This window comes from Ranitomeya imitator, chromosome 5 (genome assembly GCF_032444005.1).
Source record: "Ranitomeya imitator isolate aRanImi1 chromosome 5, aRanImi1.pri, whole genome shotgun sequence".
NCBI lineage: Eukaryota > Metazoa > Chordata > Amphibia > Anura > Dendrobatidae > Ranitomeya > Ranitomeya imitator.
The window spans coordinates 31,340,345-31,365,151 of NC_091286.1; the positions used below are offsets into that span (position 1 = coordinate 31,340,345).

Below are 24,807 nucleotides of genomic sequence, written 5' to 3' on the forward strand. Positions count from 1 at the left end.
CTGTCCTTGATAGCACAGACAACCCATTAACTTAAAGGGTTAATTTGTCATGTTGAACATACCTCAACAAATACATTTGTTGGAAAAGGTGAAATCCTTGCTGTTTTTCTGTACCTGAGTCCAGTGGGTGGTTCTACTCAGTGACATGGAGATGACACATGGAGATGACCACCCATTGGACTCATATACTGTACATACAGACAACAGCGATTGCAATGAACAAAATGCAAATTTTCTATAAACAAATAACTTCAAGGAGTATATAAAGTACATAGCTGTTTTTTTTTACAAAAATAGTGCCACAAGCACCAAGTGTGTTGTGTTACAGATCAGTCCCTTTCCCATGAGCTGATGAAACCTAAGCGCTGTTGTGGTGCTGTTCCTGAAAGTGAGCAGCCATGTTTTGTTTTTTTTTAGAAACCCCTATAAAATAACAGAAGATTCAATGCTCAATTTTATAAAACACTCACTGTGCCGCAACATATGTTCCCGGTTGACCGTTCACTACATCATAATCTTTACTGCAGTTGTTCCCCTAGCCGATCTGTGGCCAAAGGGGTGACATCAGGACGATATTCTCTATACATGTACTAAACAAGCTAGGGTCACCATCACCAGTAGACGGGAAGAAGAAAAATTGTATCGGATAACAGGGAGGACTAGAAGTGTCCAGCAAAAGGTATTCTGTAAGGACCCCATAGAGAGAAAGTTCTGCTCAGTAGGGTACAGGACAGCCTTTTATAAAAATCTTTCACCACCCACACGCTAATGTTAATCATAACGCATCCACTGACTACATGACCTGTATAGACATGCACTTTTTTAAAACTTCCACATCCGATTAGGCTTCCGAAGCATGCGAGCTGTTTAGTATTGACATGAAAGAGCGCAGAGCTTCAGCTCAATAACATGACGTGACATGAGAGAGCACTGGAACAAAGCCCAAAGCTTGTGACTGAGGCTTTTAAACAGTCTAAGAAATAGGTCATCGAGTGGCAGAATCATTTTTGCCTTTTTTCTTTACTCGTCCCCACCACCAACAACATTCAATTTTATAATGAATTGCTCTAGAATGAGCTACTAATAATCCAAGGCACTCGAGTTCGGGTGTTTAATAACCTCGTGAAAGGCCAATAGGCAAGAATATTATTAGTGCATTGAGTGAAACTATAAAAGACCACTCATTCTTCACCTACATGACATAGCCATATTATGGCACCAATTCAAAAGTAGGGCTTAGATGGCACATCATGGAGTTCCCTCCTCTCTGTCATGTTCATGTGTCCCATGAATCACTTAGAGCACTAGATGGAACGTGGATGGTGAATAAAGCAGAAATATAACAAGTTATCTAGTGAGGATGTGAAAAGATCAAGTTTAGTCTATAGGGGTGTTCCCATCTATGATATTTATGGTACATACAGGACATGTAACAAATGTCTGATAGTTGCAGGTCCCAACTCTGAATGGGGCACCATCTCATGCCATATTCAATGGAGAGGCACCTGCGCATGCCCAGGTCTTCCTGCGGGAGACATATGAATGTTCAAGGTGTGATTTGCTCCTTGAAAGGTCAAGGTTGGAGGTTATGGGTGGCCACCGCAATATATGCTTTTCATAGTAATATAGAGGAATCTCATAGATAACAGTAAGCAATAAATACCTATGGTATATAAGAACCATTCGCACAGAAAAGGCACATAGAGCAATGAGGCACAGTCTCCCCCATCTTGAAGGCTCCATGAACCTCATCTTGGATCATTGGCAAACTGATTCTCCTTCAATTGGACACACAAAACCAAATAATGGCCTCTCTTGTACATCTACAATGTCTCCCACCACAGTGCTGTCCCTTAGGGTTGGTGGATGTTTGACACCTCATTAAGACGGTTGTGGAAAAACACCAGGAAAATACATTTCTTAAGCATTGAACAGCTATCCCGCGTCCTTTTTCCTCCAACTTTCCTCAACTGGGAGGGAGTTTCCAAAAAATCCGACTTGTTTTTTTTTCTAAACCTATTTTGCTTTTTTGTAGATAGAAACAATAAGTATTATACCAATAGCCAATGCTGGTCCCAGAAGTAATAGAGGGTCTTAGCTTGTCCATCCATGCTTCTTTTTGATCGGCACTTCGATGGCAGCGGCGGTCATCTCATCAGCTTTTATGAAAAAGTCGACTCTTTCGTAATTTCATTATTCTATAATGAGTAAATAAGATGCAGTCTGTTTGTCCAGTATGCAATCCTATATAAAACTGAACCTCAAAACAGTAATACCCCACAATTAAAAAATAAAAGAATCAGAAGACCTTAAATGTCAAACTGACGACACCAAACTTTGTAGGATATTAAAAACTCACCTTGACTGTACAATATTAAAAAACAATCTGGATAAGACTTCTGAATGGGCAAACACTTGGCAAATAAGTTTTAATGTACATAAATGTAAAGTAATGGACCTAGGACGGAGTAATCCTATTGATGCATATACAGTACATTAAATGGGAGAATACTCGGGACTACAGAACTGGAGAAGGATGGGGATTCTGGTTACAAGTAAGCTGAGCAGCAGCACTCAATGTCAGGCAGCAGCCGCAAAAGCAAACAAGATTTTAGCGTGTATAAAAAGAGATATAAAATCCTGCAATCCCAACGTATTATTACCCCTATATAAATCACAGGTGAGGCCACATCTAGAATATAGGATCCAGTTTTGGGCTTCACTTTTTAAAAAAGATATTCAGAAATTAGAATCAGTTCCAAAGGCGGTAACTAGATTTTTTAGGCCGCTCGTATGAGGAGAGGCTGGAAAAGTTTGGCTTGTTTAGTTCAGAAAAAAGACGCTCAGAGGAGATTATTATTTTTTTTTATTATTATTAGACATTTTTATAGCGCCATTCATTCCATGGCGCTTTACATGTGAAAAGGGGCAAATATAGACAAATAAGATAAACATGATAAATAAATAAACAAGGCACACAGGTACAGGAGGAGAGGGGACCCTGCCCACGAGTGCTCACAGTCTGCAGGGGATGGGTGAGGATACACTAGGAGAGGGTAGAGCTGATTGTGCGGCGGTTTAGTAGACTGAAGATCACTGCAGGCTGTAGGCTTGTCGGAAGAGGTGGGTCATTTAGGTGGGAGATTCTCATTTATATGTACAAATATATGTGTGGTCAGTAAAAAAAAAACTGACACATGACTTGTTCCTTCCAAGGACTGTCCTGAGGACTAGGGGGCACTCATTACAGGTGGAAGAAAGGCGATTCCGGCAGCTAAATGGGAAAGAGTTCTTTACAGTTAGAGCAGTCATACTGTGGAAGGCCGACCACAAGAGGTAGTAATGGCCGACACTATAACAGCTTTTATTCAAGAGCTAGATGATTTCCTCTATACACATGACATTGTGGGTTTTAGGTAATTTAGCGACAAAATGCGCAATCATTGAAGAAAGGTTGACCTTGATGGACCATGGTCTTTTTTCAACCTAGGTAACTATGTAAACTGGTCTCTGCTGTTGTTTGCAGATTTACGGTATGTCTTCTGCCTAATTATTATCTCATTCATATTGATAGTCACTTTAATCTATCTGTACTGTATCATTCACAGAAAATCTTCTTGCCCTTTATGAAAATATAACATATTCGCAGGCGATCCGTACAATACACAGACGCTCACAGATTTGCGTTGATGTCCCCCATTTAAAATCAAAGTCGTTTCCAACTCCGCTGTGCAATTCCCGCTGGTCATTCCTGATTTGCGCCGTTTGCTTTGTAAGATTTGTAATCTCCATATGAGGCAGTGTTTATGAATATACCCACTACTGGGTCAACTGTGAAGCCTCTCTGTCTCTAGCACTGCCAAGTCATTATAGCCTGGCTTTTATACCTTCAGGGGTAAGACAGTCATTTTCTCATCAAAAAAAGTAGCAATTTTTTTACCAATCCGTCCATCTGGTAACATATCAAAATTCCCCGCTTGTAATTTCCTGTGCGTTTTTGTATCTCCTCTAAAGGAAAGCACAAAACACAAAATATTATTTTTTATTTTATATAGTCTTTGTTTTTTTGTTATAGCATTATTACATTAATTTATAGATTAGTTTTACATTTTTCCTGTTATTTACCGTAAATCTACTTTTATACTATATTTTTTGTACGGATGGCACCTCATTTTCAACTTGATCTTTCACGACCCTTATTAGAGATGAGCAAAAGGTGTGAATATATATTTGTAAACTTGATGACAAGATTTTTAGGAATGTACTTAAATACATAATAATCTTATACTTTAGATATTTATTTTCTGTTATTTGTGATGATTTTGCTACATCGATATTACCAAATTACTTGCTCGTTTGTGAATCGAGAGGAAGAGGACTAGAACTCTATTGACACCTTTTTAGGTAGTCATCGTAACAGTCATTATTGACCCTTTAACGAGCCTTGCCACATGGATTAGGATAAGAAGCCAAACCAGACACTTGTTTTAGCGTGTTTGTCCCTCATCAGGGAAAAGCAGGAGGTCTTATTTGGCTGGATGAGAGGCCTTTGACAGGGTTTCTAAGTAGGAACATGTCATGATTAGTGATGAGCGAGTGTACTCGTTGCTCGGGTTACCCTGAGCAAGCTCGGGTGACCTCGGAGTATTTATGACTGCTCAGAGATTTAGTTTTCATCGTGTGCAGCTGAATGATTTACAGCTACTAGCCTGCTTGATTACATGTGGGGATTCCCTAGCAGCCAGGCAACCCCCACATGTACTCAGGCTGGCTAGTAGCTGTAAATCATTCAGCTGCCGTGATGAAAACTAAATCTCCGGGCAGTCATAAAAACTCGGAGGTCACCCAAGCTTGCTCGGGAAAACCTGAGCAATGAGTACACTCGCTCATCACTAGTGGTAATCAATTTTTGGATTCGTGGCAGCTCTGGTTCCACTATGTAGATTTTTTCCTTTCAGGCCAGCGGAGGTTAATGTCAGTTTCCCCTGCTGGCAGCCTTCTGCAACTACAGAATTTCTAGGTCAGCTGATGTGGGTGGTGACCACTCCCCCCATCCTTTAAATGGTCATCTGATGCATCAGCTAACTGTTGGTGATAGAGTTACTCTATGGCGACCAGCCTTGCAGTTGCAGCTCTCTGGTGTTAGCTACTTCTGGAGTTTGGAGTCCTATTTCTGTGTTTTCTGAGGTGTGGAGCTTGGCAGCGGAGTCTGGAAGCTAAGTGTGGTGTTTTTACCTTGTCTGTCACCACCCCCTCTGTTGTACCATCTGCAGTGGTGAGGCTAGCACCCTTGATGGTCAGTGCACTAGCCAGTTCAGTGTGAGGTGACAGCTAGGGAGGAGGTTCGTCATGGCGGTGGGGGAAAAGACCTGCTTAGGGCGTTAGAGGAGTGCAAGGACAGGCTCAGGTTGGAGCTCAGGAGATGTCCCATCCTTCATTTCCTATTGGTAGGGCCTTCCTTTCCCCATTTCCATCCCATTGTGTGTGTGTCGTGCCGTCCGTCAGCCGACCTCCTGGTGGGATCGTGGCAGAACATGTCACATTGTAGAGAGTGTCAAGCCAAAGAGACTTATAGAGCAAGCAGTGCTCCTCTGGGAATGTAAATATGCAAATAGTCTATTCAGAGAGAAAGGAGACAAGAACTCTAGTGCCCCCTTTTGCGATAGCACTACCAAAAGATAATATCTACTCTGATTTGTATTTAGGTTTAATCTGTAAAGTAAAGGGGTTGCACACTACTGGACAACTCCATTGGAATGCTCCTAGATTGTTATATAGAGTAAGAAAAAGCATACTCACCTCCCAGACTGGCGCAGCTCTTCTGCTTCATGTGCTGTTCCCGAGTAATCTTGTGACATTGTTTACACCATGTGAATGCTGCAGCCAATCAGTGACCACTGCAGCTTTCACGGTATTTTCAGATGGAATAGTAATGTCTGATGGAATGTTGAAGGCTGCAATGCATCAATGGTCACTGATAAACTACAACACTCTTGTTACAAATGCTTTTTTTCTTATTTTATTCAGCAGTCTGGGAGATTTCATTAGAGGCTGTCCAGAAGGGAAAAATTCCTATAAATGTTATATGCGGATGGTTGGATCATTCATATGAACAATCCGATGTATGATTCATAGATCAAAGACTTGTGTATGGCCAGCTTGTATCAGAAGAATTTCTTACTAGACTCAGACTTTTCTGGTCTACTTAAGCCCTTGGATATTACTCAACCATTCATCTGGTTGTATCAATGATGTGAAAGATTGATCCCCCACATTTTTAGCGTTTGTGTATTTGCTTAAAGGGACATCTTGCTGGGCCCATTCTTCTCTTTAGTCATCCTTTGGAACTGCTCAATTACAAAACTATCCGGACATATAAGTAATTTCATGGATGATCGATTGGCTGCATACTGGCCAATCAGAAACTTATGTATATGTTCAGCTCAAAGCAAGTCCTCACTGGTCCCGTCTTTTGTCTTTTTGGACCCCTTTAGCCACTCTTGTGTCCAGTTGTATGAACAATCCAATGGATGATTCATTGGCCATATTTCGGCCAATCAGAAACTTATGTATATGTTCAGCTCAAAGCAAGTCCTCACTGGTCCCGTCTTTTGTCTTTTTGGACCCCTTTAGCCACTCTTGTGTCCAGTTGTATGAACAATCCAATGGATGATTCATTGGCCATATTTCGGCCAATCAGAAACTTATGTAAATGTTCAGCTCAAAGCAAATCCTCACTGGTCATGTCTTTTGTCTTTTTGGACACCTTTAACCACTCTTGTGTCCAGTTGTATGAACAATCCAATGGATTTTGGTCCATATGTTGGTCAATCAGAAACTTATGCATATGGTCAGCTCAAAGCAAGTCTTCACTGGTCCCAGTCTTTTTTTTGTTGTTTTGGACCCCTTTAGCCACCTTTGGAAACTGCTTGTATCCAGTTGTACGAACAGTCCGATGGATGATTCATTGGCCATATTTCGGTCAATCAGAAATGCATGTGTTCAACCAACCTATCTCCCAGAAATTCCTCACTGGTCAAAGGCATTATTGTGGGGCAACAGATGAGACCTTTTTGACCTTTCTAACAACCATTCAGAACTGCTCTACTGCCCAAGCATCTCCTTCGTAATAGCTTGCAATTAGGCTGAAGATGTTGAAAACATTAAGATGATGCATACTTGTAAGTGAAACGATGATGCTAACAGCTTTTTTTTATTTCATTGTATACCTGGTAAAAGTCATTCCGCAGCACTAGTACATGAATGGCATTCTCAATTATCCCATCCGTGCTCTGTGTTTCATTAACACTTTGTGAAATAGCTGAAATGAAAGGTCACAACGTGCGCGAGTGGGTAGCATCTTGCTATTTGTTAATGCCCAATTTACGGCTTTTAAATTGTTGCAGAACACACTTAGTATTGCTGAATGAATCTTGTGCCTCAACTACTCCTGACAAGTGAATATTTGTTTAGTGGGAATCTATTGTCCTTAATGGATTGAGAGGGACATGTACGGTGAATGCCACGTCGCGTGGTTTCACTGAGATGAAAGTGATGTACAGCTAAGAGCAAACAAGAGATTGGTGTGTAGTGATGTAATAACCGGACCGTGCCCTGTAAATACAGACTGAAACCATCAAATGCAAATCTAGATTCTTTTAGGAGGCTTTCAAATGACAGATTGTGGCTTAGAAAATTGGTTACATTTTTGCAATCCAAATAAATTACAATTTATAAATGTTAGAAGGAAAAAATGAACTTGGGCAGGGAGGAAATGGCTCTCTTGCGTTTTGAACCTTTACATAAAAATCTGAATTTACCTAATATTAACTGCCACAAACCTTGGGGGACAGGGTCATGTTCCCCTGCAAAGTGCAGAGGGAAATAGTGTTGATAGGCTTTCAGTCATATGCACCACCATGACTGAGGAGATACCTTATAATGATAAAATGTACGAAAATTCAAATTTTTGGGTTCCCTAGAAATTGGCCCAGGAAATCGATTCACATTGAATTTATTTGATATGAATAGAATATACATTATTAAGCTGAGAGGTGTATCCAGATCCCAGAGCATAACAAATATATGTAAAAAACAAATAATAAAATATACTCATCTGTTCCTCTCCTGTCCTGCTGGAAGAACCCCATTCTGGTCCCGTCATCTTCTTCTGTCTGGTCACTGGTGTGGTCTTCATTGGGCCATCTTCAGAGTCTTCCAACTCTTGTCATCTTTGGCATGTATCGGCAGTGGCACCCATCATCTCAGCCTGTCTAAACTATGATCATGGCCTAGTCGGCGTAACTTCGCATTGGGGCCTAGTTAGCGCAAGAGACACCACATTTGTCAAGTACCAGAAGATGCCAAAGATGGCCCAATGAAGACCAAAGAGGGGCACTGAGGTGGGACAGGAATAAGCTGTATGAGTGTAACTGTTTTTACTCTTTTTCAACCTTTTCCTGACTCTATTTAATCCAGCTAAGTGGCAGCCTGACAGCCACCATTTCTTTTCCTGGATTAATACAAAATGTAAACTTCAGAGAAAAAGAGAACTACAATACTATAGTGCTACCTGTTGGAAGCAGCGATCCTACAAGTCAATATCAACCCTTTACCAAGCCTTGCAATATGATTTAGGATAAAAAGCCAAATCAGAATTTCAATTTGAAGACACGGTGTTTCGGGGTATTCTCCCTCGTCGGTACAAAGTATGAGATCTGATATGGCTAAGTGATAGGCTCTGGACTGAGGTCTAAGGTTGTAAATTTTCCCTCAGTCCAAAGCCTCTCCCCTAGCCAAATCATATATCATACTTTGCACTGATGAGGGAGCAATACCCTGAAACACTGTGTCTGTAAATTCTGATTCTGATTTACTTTTATCCTAAGTCACATTGCAAGGTCCGTTAAAGGATCGATAGTGACTTCCAACAGGTGGCGCTATAGAGTTCTAGTCCTCTTTGAAAAGAGAATTAGCATATTAAATTTTCCCAGAGGAGCATTGCATGGCGAATAAGCCTCCTTACCTTGGCATGCCAGAGCTGGTACGTCACTCTCCACATTGAGAAACGTTACTCCTTAAACCACAAAATAATGTAAAAATTCCAGCCAAATTTGATTTGATTCGCTCATCTCTATCATATACCCATGATTTGAATAGACCAGTAGAGCAATGGCCTTATAATGATCACCTTCTGTTCCATAAAATTAGTAATTTTTTTTTGGGGGGAGGCAAAAGATATATTTTCACACAGGCATAGATGAGCGTAAAGAGAGAAGAATCGTCAGTTTTTCTATCCTTAAGCATGATACTGATAGGTATGCAATGTTGACACAACAGTGCAATGAGTCATTAGAGTATAATTAGCATTCAGCGATGATGTGCGCTGTTTGAGCAATGTCTAATGTGTCAGCTTTTAGACACACAAACAGCAGTCAAAGCATCAAAACAGACCCATCACCGGCATCCTGAGCTGATTGCAGCAGGCATCTCGGTGCGCAGAGATCGCTGAGAGCCAGATCTGGCTTACAAGCGGATGTAGGGAATGCCTAACAGGGGTTAATTCATACGCCTTTATTGCAGCCTATTTCTGTCAACACTCGGCTGCGAAAACAAACGTTCATGCCTTGTGAAGTGAGAGTGTATTTTTGAAGGCTAGCCGTCAGATATTTTTCGTCCTTCACACTTTTCTGTGCTTAGCCTTTTTTGTTAAGTTGACTGCAAAGTGCATCAGTTCGGAGGGAAGAGAAAAAAAGGAAAAAGAAAAGAAACTAGTTGACAGCTGCCTATGGCACTGTTGTCAAGCACATGGGCACCTAGTGCAAGATGGCAGGAGGGCTGGTAGAGCACTTGCGTTGTCCAACACTTTCAGTACTAAACTGGTTTTTAAAAAATTTTGGTAGCACTTTAAAGGAGTTTTATAAAATGTCTTGTCCTGGATTGCACTTTCTATTTCGGGAATTTGCGCCACTCTTGTGCATTGTACCTCGACTCTCTTTACTTTAATGGTTGTGACCTGCAATACCAGACACCATCCATTGACAAGGGTGGTGAGGAAAGGTTGACTTTTTCCCTCTAAAATCGTATTCAAGCTTTGCCATAGGCATGCAGTTGCTCTATCACTGGACTCCAATGCCGTAGGTTCTCTGCATGCTACTGTCCAGTGCCTCCATATTGCACTGCATATACATAGCGCAGCATCAAACTTCCATTGCACTACTTTTTCCTATGAATCCAAGAAAAAAAAAAAACAACTTTACAAGCTTTAGTATAAAATTTTGTACATATAAGCTTACAGTAGTGGTTCATAGACTTCTATAGGCAGCATATGCACTCATACTCACCTCTTCCTACAAGCCTATAAACTACAGTAACCCCTTGTTCAACCATACTGCTGAACGACTGAACGAGCCCATCCCTTGTAGACTGTGAGTCCTCGTGGGCAGGGTCCTCTATCCTCTTGAACAAATCGGTAACTCATTTTGTTCAAGATTATTCTTGTTTTTTTATTATGTATATCCCTTTTCACAAGTAAAGCGCCACGGAAAAGATGGTGCTATAATAATAAATAAGAATAATAATCCCTTGTATGGAGCCGCAAAAGGAGTGTTCCCATCTAGAGCATTTATAGCTATGGAAACAAAAAATGAAGATGTAGATCCGAATGCTTGGGTCGAACGCATGTTCTCAGGAATGGAGAGATGGCTGAGCATCAACAGCGCTCTCTTTTAATTTTTCTACGCAAGGTTCAAATATTGCCATCTCTCCTTTACATGCTCTGCCATTTTTTCATTTTTGAGACAGCGCTCCTGGCGGCCCCGTTATAAAGATAGAGTCAGATCCCTTCACATCTTTTCGACGTTTATGGCATATTCAATCATAAATGCCCCAAGTGGGGCAACCCCTAAATAACTTGGAATTTTATACTGGGCACAATCAAAGAGGCAATTGAGTTCTCTAGAGCGTAAGAGAATTTTTGGATTTGGGATACATCTATGCATAAACTACATTTTATGTTTTGTTACGCTTGCCCTATGTAAAGTGATGCAAAAATTACAATGACTTAATGACTAATGAAAGATTCCCTCCACGTGCTATAAGTTTACATGGAACACATAATTGGAGCCAATTTATATGAAATATTCATAGGGCAGTTTATTGACCAAGGCGTTTCAGTACTATATTGATTTATCAACATTCCCTTTAATTAATCCATGTGTATTCTGGACAATGTACAACCCATTGCTCCCGTTCTCGTATAAATCATCTATAATCAAATTGTCATAGGAGGAACATTTTTTGAACAGTCCATTGGCAGCTCATTGGAACTGTGTAATGCTTTATTTCTCCTGTGGTGGCACTATACAGAAATTGAATACCTGCTGCTGGGGTCCTTACCAGCTGACGTCTGATCGCAGAGATTCCCAACACCTAGTGGATCAGCTAATCTTCAGGGGACTTTTCTAACAAAGGTGTGCAATCCACAGAGTATTACAGTCTCCTCAAAATGGATGAGCTTTTAATAAACCTTACCCATACAATATGTAAAAAAAAAATTGGCCCCACAATGTGTAAAAAAAAAACCTACATGGAAATTGGCCCAAGTTGTGGATTTGAATTCTGCAACATGTCCTTTTATGCAGTGGGTCTTCAGAGCTCAATTTCGCAAGGCATCAAATCCACAGCAGACTGAACAAATCTACATGCAGCTCTTAGGAATTGTGCAACATCTTCCAGATAAAATAATGGTCATAACCTTTTGTGTGCTATGGTAGAAATATAGGGGAAAATGTCTTCCTGATACAAAAGGCCAGTAAGAACTCTAGTGTTTTGAGTCGCATTTTATGTGCACAAAAAGAAGTTGACTTAAAAAATTACCCTTGGAAAATCTTGTGTAATATCGGTTACTCTTATGGTCGGCTCCTCGTAAACACTGAATGATGTAATTCTCATCTCTCCCATTACACTATAATTAGAGGTAAAATACTGCTATTCTTCCTACGGTCAGTGAGAACTTTAGTGTTTTAAGCTCCCTCTTTTATGCAGATGTCGACTTAAAAAAGTTGGAAAATCTTGTTTAATTTTGGTTACTCTTATGATCCGCTTCTCATGTGCTGTATGATTTTCCTCTCTCGACTATTAGAGTGTAGCTATAGGTAAAAGATTACTAATCTTCCTACGGTCAGTGAGAACTTTAGTGTTTTAAGCCCCTCTTGTATGCAGAAGTCGATTTTAAAAAGTTGGAAAATATTGTTTATATTCGGTCTCTCTTGGGATCCACTTCTCACGAGCTGTACAATTCTCCTCTCTCTTGTTTTAGAGGATAACTATAGGTAAAAGTTGACTAATCTTCCTATAGTCAGTGAGAATTCTACTCTTTTCAGACCCCTCTTGGATGCAAAAAGGGAAGTTGATTTCAAAAAGTTTTTACCCTTTGAAAAATTTGAGTTCTATCGGTTACGCTTATAATAATAATAATCTTTATTTTTATATAGCGCTAACATATTCCGCAGCGCTTTACAGGTTGCACACATTATCATCACTGTCCCCGATGGGGCTCACAATCTAGAATCCCTATCAGTATGTCTTTGGAATGATCCTTATGATCCGCTCCTCACACACTTTGTGATTCTTTTCTCTTCTACTAGAGTATAACTATTGGCAAAAATACCACTAATGCTCCTGCAGTCAGTGAGACCTCTCCAGTTATCTTTTTTTTTTGGATCCAGAAAGGAAATTTTATTTCAAAAAGTTTTTACCATTCGAAGATCTTGGGTAATATGCATAGTGCAATGTTTGGTTCTGATCCCTTCTAACAGAGCATAAGTATAGGTAAAAAAAAGACTAAGACCCTCAATTCATCACAACTTATATGCCCAAAATGTGGCGGAGAAGCTTTGAAAAGTCTCAGAATTTTATCACAACTTTGGTGTGCACCTTTTCATGACTCTAACACGCCTCTTTACCAAGACCGGTTAGAAAATCGAATTAAGGCATAACAGGTCTCCTGCGGTCAGTAAGAGCTCACTTATTCTCAACCCCCGTCTTTTGTGAGAAGTTTATTTAGAAAAGTTTTTACTCTTGGAAAATCTTGAGTAAAATTGGTTGTTTCTGATGGCTCTCGAAACGAGGACCATCAGAAACAACCAAACAACCAAAAAAGTTTTCCCGTTGGAAAATCTTCTCTAATATTGGCTGCTTCCGATGGTCCATCAGAAGTAACCAATATTATGGAATATTTTAAAAAGCTAAAACTTTTTGAAAACAACTTCCCTTTCTACTTAAAATAAAAGGGTGGCTAAAAACAAGAGTTCTCACTGATCATTGGAACATTAGTAGTCCAATGATCTATACTTACAGAGGGAATGATAATTGCAGCTCGTTATAAGTCATAAGTTTAGGTAAAAATGCAAAAAAGTTTTGACCATATGGAAGGAAACTATAGAGATTTACACATTTGGCCCTTTTTTTGTGACAAAATTTACCACCTTTTTCTTAATTAAATCCCAACAACCTGTCTGACGCCTGCCAGAAAAAAAGAGACAAAAATAAATAGAAAACTGTTAATTTGTAAACGGCAGGGACAAAAGGGATTGCGGAGAAACTTTAGCATTTCCTTGCACGTAAACGTCAATGGAGTGTCTTCTCCATCATCAGCACTAAATTCACATTGATGCTTCTTTTCTTCTTCGTATCGATCCTTCCATGAGAACGTAGATTTGTATCTGTTAATTAATGCGTCCTGAAACAGCGTTTGTATTAATCAGGCAGATAAGAAAAATTGGATGCCTGCACCCTCGTGACAACTATAAAAGTGCTGGCCCTGATAAAATCATGAATGGACCTCAATAAAAAAAAGTTCCTCTTTCCATTCAATAACCTAATCATCCCACTTTTAATTATGCGGTAGAAAGATGTGGGGAGATTGGGGAATGTGTAAATCTAATTATTTACTAACAGCAGTGCCCGGGAGGGGAGAGTAGACCGTCATCGGAAGGTGCTGTAGGCTATATTCTCTGTCCATCTGCTACTGCAGCGGAATAGGAAAAAAATAAATAAAATCTCGCTTCTACGGGGGAAGCTTCGCATTGCGAGCTAATTGAAAGAGCGTTTTCCTTTTCCACTTGCAGAAACTAATATTTGTAAAGGGGAAGCAGCGTATGATTTGTGGCAAAATACACTGAGCATTTGGTGAACTCGTGGCTCACAATCTCGTCCAATAAATGTATTTGCAGGATCTGTCGGGAATTGGATAAAATCTCATTTTAGGCTACGGAAACAATATAACTGTGTTTTTTTCTTCTTGTATGGATTGTGCCGTCACCTGCCTGAAAGGAGGAAAAAAAATATAGAAATTTACATACAGTAGTGTTTCGTAGGGGGCTTTGTAGGTGGAATAATGTAAAAAAAAAAGGCGGAAGAAGAATAAAGAATAAATAAAACTGCCATAATGTATTTCATATTAGGATTTACAGTAAAAAGTAAAAAAAAAAGAATAAAGTGAATTGGAGCCACAAAAAAGTAGGGTGATGATTTGCTTTATGGCTACAGATATCTGTCGCTTAAATATAATGCAGGGATCCCCAATCTGTAGCTCACGAGCCGCACCCTGTTGACGTGAGATCACACCTCTAGTCATAACTTCGGGACTGCAGCAATGGCAGATATAGGGGAGTATTGATATGGCGCAGTATCAGTCTGAGGGTAAAATTTCTCCACATCCAAGAAACATGGTACGATTGTTCTGATCAGAGTGGCATCAGTTTTTTCCTCGGTGGTGAAGAGAAAAAAAAAGTTGAGTACAGGAGACCCACGGTTGCTGTGTGCGCCACGATCTGTGCTTGGACTATAAAACATGGATGGTTGAATTCGGCCTTCAGACATTGACATACTAAGGTTGGAAACTGCGATTTAAGGACTGACTGCAGGTCTCCTATCTCCAGCTTAACAGTCTCATATATGTCAATGAGGCTGTTGAGTTCAGGCCTCATAGACATATATGGTCCAATTTACAGGTCAGACTCGTGCACAAAACTAGCAGACCGTTCCTGCATCCATCCGCTCGGTGGACAACCACAGGGAGCTGCACCCAGAACCAGTCAATTTCTAAATTTACGCACTTGACTGGCCAAGGTTTTATATTGGCTGTATGAAAAGCAAATGTAGCATAAAAAGAGTAGTAGATACACTCACCCTCTGACCCTCAATAACTAGAATAACCCTCTAACCACTGATGAGAACCATTTCGTAACTAGTTATCTGTTATTGCTTGAAATATGGCTTATATAATGTCTTCACACAGATTGTGGTTAGCGACCATTTCTTAGAGCAAAAGGTGGCTCTCAAGGCTAAAAAGGTTTGGGACCATTGATATAACGGTTACTAGTAATTAGAGAATGTGCCTAAACTGGAATTTGGTAGTTCATTCTTGAATGTGTCCAGGAAATCCAAACCCCAGAACATAATAAAAACATGTAAAAGTATATATATATTTTCACCTGGTCTTCACCTGACCTTTCACACAGCCCTAGGACAGTCCGGTCGTCTTCTGTGGTCCGCCGCTGGTGAAGTCTTCATTGGGCTATCTTCAGGATCTTCTGGCACACGGCATCTCCGGTGTCTCTTGTGATGACTAGACCATGTGCTATAAGTTGACGCAGGTCATGACATTGAGGCCAAGTCAGAGCAGGAGACGCCAAACATGTTACACGCTAGAGACCCCAAAGAAGAACCAGTGAAGACCGCACTGGTTACCAAAGAAGACAGTTGAGTTCCAGATGAGTATTATTTTTTTATTACTATTTTTTTTCAGTCAATCCAGCCTTTTTGTATTTGGCAAAATCAAAACACCAAAATTCGAATTCTGGCAAATGCGAAAATTCTGTAAAATTCTAGAACCGCAAATAGATTTGCTCATCTTTTTATTACACAGTGGTATAGATGGGGTATCGTGATTTGCAATGGAACGTATGTGCCTATGATTGAAGTCACATGGGGTTAAATATAAGGGGCACAAATGTAAGAGTCTCTAGTGTTTGATGGGGCCTGCTAACAGGAAGGAGGAAGCACGGAACAAATTTTTCATCAGGAACTTTCAATTACTTCTCTGTCAGGGCCGTAGCTATAGGTGATGCGTCCATTGTACCTATTGGGGCACAATGGCCCATCTTACACCAAATAGGAAACCAGTATTAGAAATGGTGCACAACACAGGCTTTAGCATAGAATTGGGATGTTGCATTATGGAGCATAAGAAGTTATTTTGGCATAAACCATATAGTGCGAATAGATTCCTCCTCTGCTAAAGACAAGTACATTTCTACCTATTGTCCTATTGTGTATTTCTATCTTTTAACCTCATATTTAAGGTATCTTTTATCTCTTTACCATAAAATAAAAGACATGGATGCCGGGAAAGGCTTCTTTCTCTGTAGGATTTCTCTCTCACAAGGCGCTCAATATAAGCTCCAGACACGTCTTAAGACCCCCTTAAGAAAATCGCTTCTAATCCCCGTTGATGATTTTATTAAGTCGTTGTCATTGTTAGGTGCCAACTGGCAAACTTACGCATTTTACCAACAGGCCAAGGAGTTATTTCCTACAGTATATATTTGTATCGCCGGCAATGTGATTGAGAAAATTAACAGTCTGGTTTAATGACGGTAACATCTATTAACTCCCCATCGGAAAGTCATGTAAATGAGAACATTACCGCTCAAGAGCAGACATTTGCCCAGAACAACTGCTATTCTACATATGTTATCTTGCCGGTGGTTCATAGAATGCAGTTCTTCCAACGAAAGAAATAAAAATAATCAAGATATAGAGAGATATACAGACAAGTGGATAGATAGCAGGATAGATAGATGATAGATAGATAGATAAATAGATAGATAGATAATAGATAGATAATAGATAGATAATAAATAGATAGTAAGATATATAGATAGATAATAGATAGATGATAGATATATAGATAGATAGAGAGATAATAGATAGATGATAGATAATAGATAGATAATAGATGATAGATAGATAGATAGATAGATAGATAATAGATAGATGATAGATAATAGATAGATAATAGATGATAGATAGATAGATAGATAATAGATAGATGATAGATAGATAGATAGATAGATAGATAGATAAGTAATAGATAGATAGATAGATAATAGATAGATGATAGATAGATAGATAATAGATAAGTAATAGATAGATAGATAGATAATAGATAGATGATAGATAGATAGATAGATAGATAGATAGATAGATAGATAGATAATAGATAGATGATAGATAGATAGATAATAGATAAGTAATAGATAGATAGATAGATAATAGATAGATGATAGATAGATAGATAGATAGATAGATAGATAGATAGATAGATAGATAATAGATACGGTAATAGATAAGTAATAGATAGATAGATAGATAGATAGATAGATAGATAGATAGATAGATAATAGATGATAGACAGATAGATAATAGATAGATAGATAGAAATATAGATAGATAGATAGATAATAGATAGATATTAGATAGATAGATAGATAATAGACAGATAGATAATAGATAGATAGATAATAGATAGATAGATAATAGATAGATAGAATAGATAATAGATAGATAGATAGATAGACAGATAGATAATAGATAGATAGATAATAGATAGATAGATAATAGATAGATAATATATATATATATATATATATGAGATAGATAGACAGATAGATAATAGATATATAGATAATAGATAGATAGATAATAGATAGATAATATATATATATGAGATAGATAGACAGATAGATAATAGATAGATAGATAATAGATAGATAGATAATAGATAGATAGAAAATAGATAGATAGATAATAGATAGATAATATATATATATGAGATAGATAGACAGATAGATAATGGATAGATAGATAGATAGATAGATAGATAGATAGATAGATAGATAATAGATAGATAGATAGATAATAGACAGATAGATAATATATAATAGATAAGTAATAGATAATAGATAGATAGATAATAAATAGATAGCAAGATATATAAATAGATAGATAGATAGATAATAGATAGATAGACAGATAGATAATATATAATAGATAAGTAATAGATAATAGATAGATAGATAATAGATATAGATACATGATTCGATAGATAGAATATTGTCTTCATTATTGATGACATTTTCTCCGACCTTCATGATGTTCTATGTTATTTTCATTATTATTCCAGGATTCTCCACCTTGTCCCTCGCCGATCAGATGAGTCTCCTACAGAGCGCATGGATGGAGATCTTGATACTGGGCATAGTTTTCCGATCTCTCTCATTTGAGGACGAGTTGGTCTATGCCGAAGACTACATCATGGATGAAGACCAGTCGAAATTGGCAGGACTGCTGGAACTGAATAATGCCATCCTGCAACTTGTCAAGAAATATAAGAGCATGAAATTAGAGAAAGAAGAATTTGTGACTCTTAAAGCTATAGCACTTGCTAACTCAGGTTGGTTTAAAATATTATTTTGATATGATGTTTTTCAGGACTTAGAATTTAGCTGTTCTGTAGGCGGAAACTGAAAGTGAAGAAATTAGAAAATGATCAGTTTGTTAAATCAGGTTTTTGTGATACAAATTTTTGTAATTTTTTTTCATATCATGATCATTAAAACAAAAAAACCAAAACAATATTAGTCATCTTGCAGTTTTCATACTCTTTATCGGGAATACTTCCTGTCCTTTCAGGAAGAGTTTTAAGCAGTCTAATTATCATCAGAGGCAGCATTACAATAACCTCATATTAACATAGTAAGGCCGAGAAAAGACATTTGTCCATCTAGTTCAGCCTATATTCCATCATAATAAATCCCCAGATCTACATCCTTGTAAAGAACCTAATAACTGTAAGAAACAATATTGTTACCCTTCAGGAAGACATCTAGGCCTCTGTTGAACCCCTCGACTGAGTTCGCCATCACCACCTCCTCAGGCAAGCAATTCCAGATTCTCACTGCCCTAACAGTAAAGAATCCTCTTCTATGTTGGTGGAAAAACCTTCTCTCCTCCAGATGCAGAAAATGCCCCCTTGTGCCCGTCACCTTCCTTGGTATAAACAGATCCTCAGCGAGATATTTGTATTGTCCCCTTATATACTTATACATGGTTATTAGATCGCCCCTCAGTCGTATTTTTTCTAGACTAAATAATTTTAATTTTGCTAATCTATCTGGGTATTGTAGTTCTCCCATCCCCTTTATTTATTTTGGTGCCCTCCTTTGTACTCGCTCTAGTTCCATTATATCCTTCCTGAGCACAGGTGACCAAAACTGGACACAGTACTCCATGTGCGGTCTAACTAGGGATTTGTACAGAGGCAGTATAATGCTCTCATCATGTGTATCCAGACCTCTTTTAATGCACCCCATAATCCTGTTTGCCTTGGCAGCCGCTGCCTGGCACTGGCTGCTCCAGTTAAGTTTATCATTAACTAGGAGCCGCACAGCCAGCTCTTCCCTCTCCTAGTGTATCCTCACCCACCCCCTGCAGACTGTGAGCCCTCGCGGGCAGGGTCCTCCCTCCTTATGTACTCGTGTGCCTTGTTATCTGCTCATGTTTAATGTATTTGTCTATATTTGCCCCGTATTCACATGTAAAGCGCCATGGAATAAATGGCACTATAAAAATGTATAATAATAATAATAATAATAATCCCCAACCTCTATATACCACTGATAACATAGGATCCAACAAATCATATTAAGAGATATCACGGCTGACCCTTCTCCTTCTGCACAATGACCAATAACATCTCTATATACAATAGATAACACAGTATCCACCATTCACAATAGGTGATATCACAGCTCACCTCCTCCTCCTGTACAATGACTGATAACACCTCCATATACAGTAGATAACACAGGATCCACCATTCACAAAAGGTGATATCACAGCTCACCTCCTCCTACTGTACAATGACTGATAACACCTCTATATACAGTAGATAACGCAGGATCCACCATTCACAATAGGTGATGTCACAGCTCACCTCCTCCTCCTGTACAATGACTGATAACACCTCTATATACAGTAGATAACGCAGGATCCGCCATACACAATAGGTGGTATTATAGCTCACCTCCTTCTGTACAATGACTGATAACACCTTTATATACAGAAAATAACACAAGATCCATCATACACAATAGGTGATGTCACAGCTTACCTCCTCCTCCTACTCCTGTACAATGACTGATAACACCTCTATATACAGTAGATAACGCAGGATCCACCATACACAATAGGTGGTATCACAGCTCACCTCCTTCTGTACAATGACTGATAACACCTCCATATACAGTAGATAACACAGGATCCACCAGTCACAAAAGGTGATATCACAGCTCACCTCCTCCTCCTGTACAATGACTGATAACACCTCTATATACAGTAGATAACGCAGGATCCACCATACATAAAAGGTGGTATCACAGCTCACCTCCTTCTGTACAATGACTGATAACACCTTTATATACAGAAAATAACACAAGATCCATCATACACAATAGGTGATGTCACAGCTTACCTCCTCCTCCTACTCCTGTACAATGACTGATAACACCTCTATATACAGTAGATAACGCAGGATCCACCATACACAATAGGTGGTATCACAGCTCACCTCCTTCTGTACAATGACTGATAACACCTCCATATACAGTAGATAACACAGGATCCACCAGTCACAAAAGGTGATATCACAGCTCACCTCCTCCTCCTGTACAATGACTGATAACACCTCTATATACAGTAGATAACGCAGGATCCACCATACATAAAAGGTGGTATCACAGCTCACCTCCTTCTGTACAATGACTGATAACACCTCTATATACAGAAAAGAACACAAGATCCATCATACACAATAGGTGATGTCACAGCTTACCTCCTCCTCCTACTCCTGTACAATGACTGATAACACATCCATATACAGTAGATAACAGATGATCCACCATTCACAATAGGTGATGTCACAGCGCACCTCCTCCTTCTATACGATGACTGATAACACCTCTATATACAGTAGATAACACAGGATCCGCAATTCACAATAGGTGATGTCACAGCTCACCTCCTCCTCCTGTACAATGACTGATAGCAACTCTATATACAGTAGATAACACAGGATCCACCATTCACAATAGGAGATGTCACAGCTCACCTCCTCCTCCTGTACAATGACTGATAAGACCTCTATATACAGTAGATGACACAGGATCCACCATTCACAATAGGTGATGTCACAGCTCACCTCCTCCTCCTGTATAATGACTGATAACACCTCTATATACAGTAGATAACACAGGATCCACCATTCACAATAATTGATATCACAGCTCACCTCCTCCTCCTGTACAATGACTGATAATACCTCTATATACAGTAGATACCATAATTCATCATTCACAATAGGGGATGTCACAGCTCACCTCCTCCTATCTCTTGTATAATAACTGAAAACACCTCTCTATACAGTAAATAACACAGGATCCACCATTCAAAATAGGTGATATCACAGCTCACCTCATCCTCCTGTATAATGACTGAAAACACCTCTCTATACAGTAAATAACACAGGATCCACCATTCACAGTAGACAATGTCACAGCTCTCCTGCACATCCTCCCTTCAAAATGACCTTTGCACATCGTCATTAGATGCTTTAATACAAAAGACAAGGCCAGAGTCTGTTCATTGCTGCTAATGTACATGTGTTGTTTCCTTAAACAACAGGAAGTTACAATTTTAAAAAGCCCCAGTAGCCAATGTGAAAATTGCAATATTTATTTTTTTTATTTTTAATCTAGATTGTGATAGGTTAAAAATAACAGTGCCAATTTAGTTTTTTTAAATGAACACAAAAAATGATTTTAACAACAGTTCATTGCTGCCTCTTAAAGGGTTGTTTCAACACATACAACAACCTCCATGCATTAGCAAATCACGCGAGTGACAACCTGATATTTCTGGAGGAAGCTGCAGGGGATACAGTTTCCTTACAGCGACCACTAGAGGGGAAATGTAGTATTACATCGCAGAGGGTCCTCCACTGTTTATTTATTTATTTAATATAGTGGGGGGGGGTCCGGTCTGGTGCTTTAATAGAGGGGGCGGTACTGTTACTTATCAATTGGCTAGACAAGGAATTACAATAAAAATGCAGTCTCCGTTCTTACGTCCCCGTGATCAATTTAACCAAAGCAAACAGCTGATAAAATAAAATTAGCGCTCGTGGGTCTATTGACGCCATCATTTAAAAGAGCCGATCCGATTGACTCGCCCGATGCGTGCATGAACGAAGGGTTAATAAAGCATTTAGCGTGCAGATGCAGACAAGGGGACGAGATAAGCGAAGATCACTGGGCTTTCGGGTCTCCTCCTAGGGCTTTTCCTTGTAGTCCCTCTTAGTATTTGCATGCCGTTGCCTATAGATCGGCGTTTAATCACATGCTGATCAGTAGATACCCGCGTGTCGATAACGCGCTCGCACGCCGTGTACCATTGACAGGCCCGCCGTGCCCCTCCATCTGCTTTTGTTGTGACCCTTTCTTTGAACTTTATCTTGGTTTCTGGCCAGTAGTTTTCCCTTTAATTACAAGAAGGAAACTGTCAATAAAATCTGTTAAATGGGATGCAACGAGCGGCCTCGATGGGCGGACGGCTATTTGTTCAAATTCTGAAGCATTCAGAGTATTGACAGTTTGTTTTCTGGGGCCATATGCGACGATCAATCTCAGGCTGGGCTCAGCCGCTCTGAAAAATGAAAAACCAGATTGCTATTGCTTACTTGTGGATGACGACTTGTGATTTGGCGCGGCTCAAGTGAAATGAGACCTTCTGCCCAAATTGCCCCCCTGAGAGACACGGGATGCGTGACCGGTTTTAGAAATATTTTCTAGTTTTTTGTTTTTTTTTCCTAATTGATTTTGCAATTAGCAGTTTGCAATATTGTAGCTGTGACTTTAAATGGGGAAAATCTAGTTATTTTCTTATGTAGTTTTTTTATGTGGTGTTAAGGGGATCATAAGGGTCCCGGTATCTGTATGTAGCAAGGGGCATCGCCATTACGCTCACACAGACGGAGCAGAGCTGACTGTCTGGCAGTTAACTCTTCGGGGTTGTGTTGTTTGTGTATTGTAGAAAAATTCCACCTACACAAAAGTCACTGCCTCTACATTGATATTGAGAGTCCCACTATATGCTGCCATATTGTACCCCGTGTGGTACCATAGTATAGGGTTCTATGGCCTTTACAGTGACATTCAAAGTTGCACTATATACTGCCACAAGGTGCTCCATGCAATACTATACTATAGGGTTCCCTACATCTACATTGACATTGAGAGTCACACTGTATACTGCCATATGGTGCTCCATGCGTTATCATACTATAAGGTTCCATAACTTCTACAGTGACATTGAGAGACAAACTATATACTGCCACATGGTGCTCCATGCAGTACCATACTATAAAGTTCCCTAGCCTCTACATTGCTATTGAGAGTCCCACTATATACTGCCACATGGTGCTCCATGCGGTATCATACTATAGGGTTCCATAACTTCTACAGTGACATTGAGAGACAAACTATATACTGCCACAGGGTGCTCCATGCAGTACCATACTATAAGGTTCCCTAGCCTCTACATTGCTATTGAGAGTCCCACTGTATACTGCCATATGGTGCTCCATGCAGTACATACTATACAATTCCATGCCCCCTACATTGACATTGAGAGACCCACTGTATACTGCCATATGGTGCTCCATGTGGTATCATACTATAAGGTTCCATAACTTCTACAGTGACATTGAGAGACAAACTATATACTGCCACATAGTGCTCCATGCGATACCATACTATAAGATTCCATAGCCTCTACATTGATATTGAGAGTCCCACTGTATACTGCCATATGGTGCTCCATGCGGTACATTGCTATAGGGTTCCATAGCCTCTACATTGACATCGAGAGACCCACTATATACTGCCATATGGTGCTCCATGCGGTACCATAGGGCAGCATGGTGGCTCAGTGGGTAGCACTGCAGCCTTGCAGCGCTGGAGTCCTGGGTTCTAATCCTACCTTGGACAACATCTGCAAGGAGTTTGTATGTTCTCCCCATGCTTGCGTGGGTTTCCTCCGGGTGCTCCGGTTTCCTCCCACATTATAAAGACATACTGATAGGGAATGTAGATTGTGAGCCCTGCTTGGGACAGCAATGATAATGTGTGCAAACTGTAAAGCGCTGCGGAATATGTTAGCGCTATATAAAAATAAAGATTGTTATTATTATTATTACCATACTATCGGGTTCCATAGTCTCTACATTGCTATTGAGAGTCCCACTGTATACTGCCACAGGGTGCTCCATGCGGTACATACTATCGAATTCCGTGCCCTCTACAGTGACATTGAGAGACCTACTATATACTACCATATGGTGCTCCATGCGATATCATACTATAGGGTTCCATAACTTCTACAGTGACATTGAGAGACAAACTATATACTGCCATATGGTGCTCCATGCGTTATCATACTATAGGGTTCCATAACTTCTACAGTGACATTGAGAGACCTACTATATACTACCATATGGTGCTCCATGCGATATCATACTATAGGGTTCCATAACTTCTACAGTGACATTGAGAGACAAACTATATACTGCCATATGGTGCTCCATGCGTTATCATACTATAGGGTTCCATAACTTCTACAGTGACA

The 24,807-nt window shown here is 39.5% G+C and overlaps 1 protein-coding gene across 5 annotated transcripts in view; it reads left to right on the top strand.

The window, feature by feature from the left end:
- Window positions 1-24,807, top strand: part of ESRRG (estrogen related receptor gamma) — a 980,003-nt gene that overhangs the window by 950,933 nt on the left and 4,263 nt on the right. For all 5 annotated transcript variants that reach the window (XM_069768495.1, XM_069768493.1, XM_069768491.1 and 2 more), the window contains one exon: window positions 18,251-18,520. In XM_069768495.1, coding sequence (XP_069624596.1) covers window positions 18,251-18,520 — 270 coding nt within the window. The remainder of the gene's footprint in view (window positions 1-18,250; window positions 18,521-24,807) is intronic.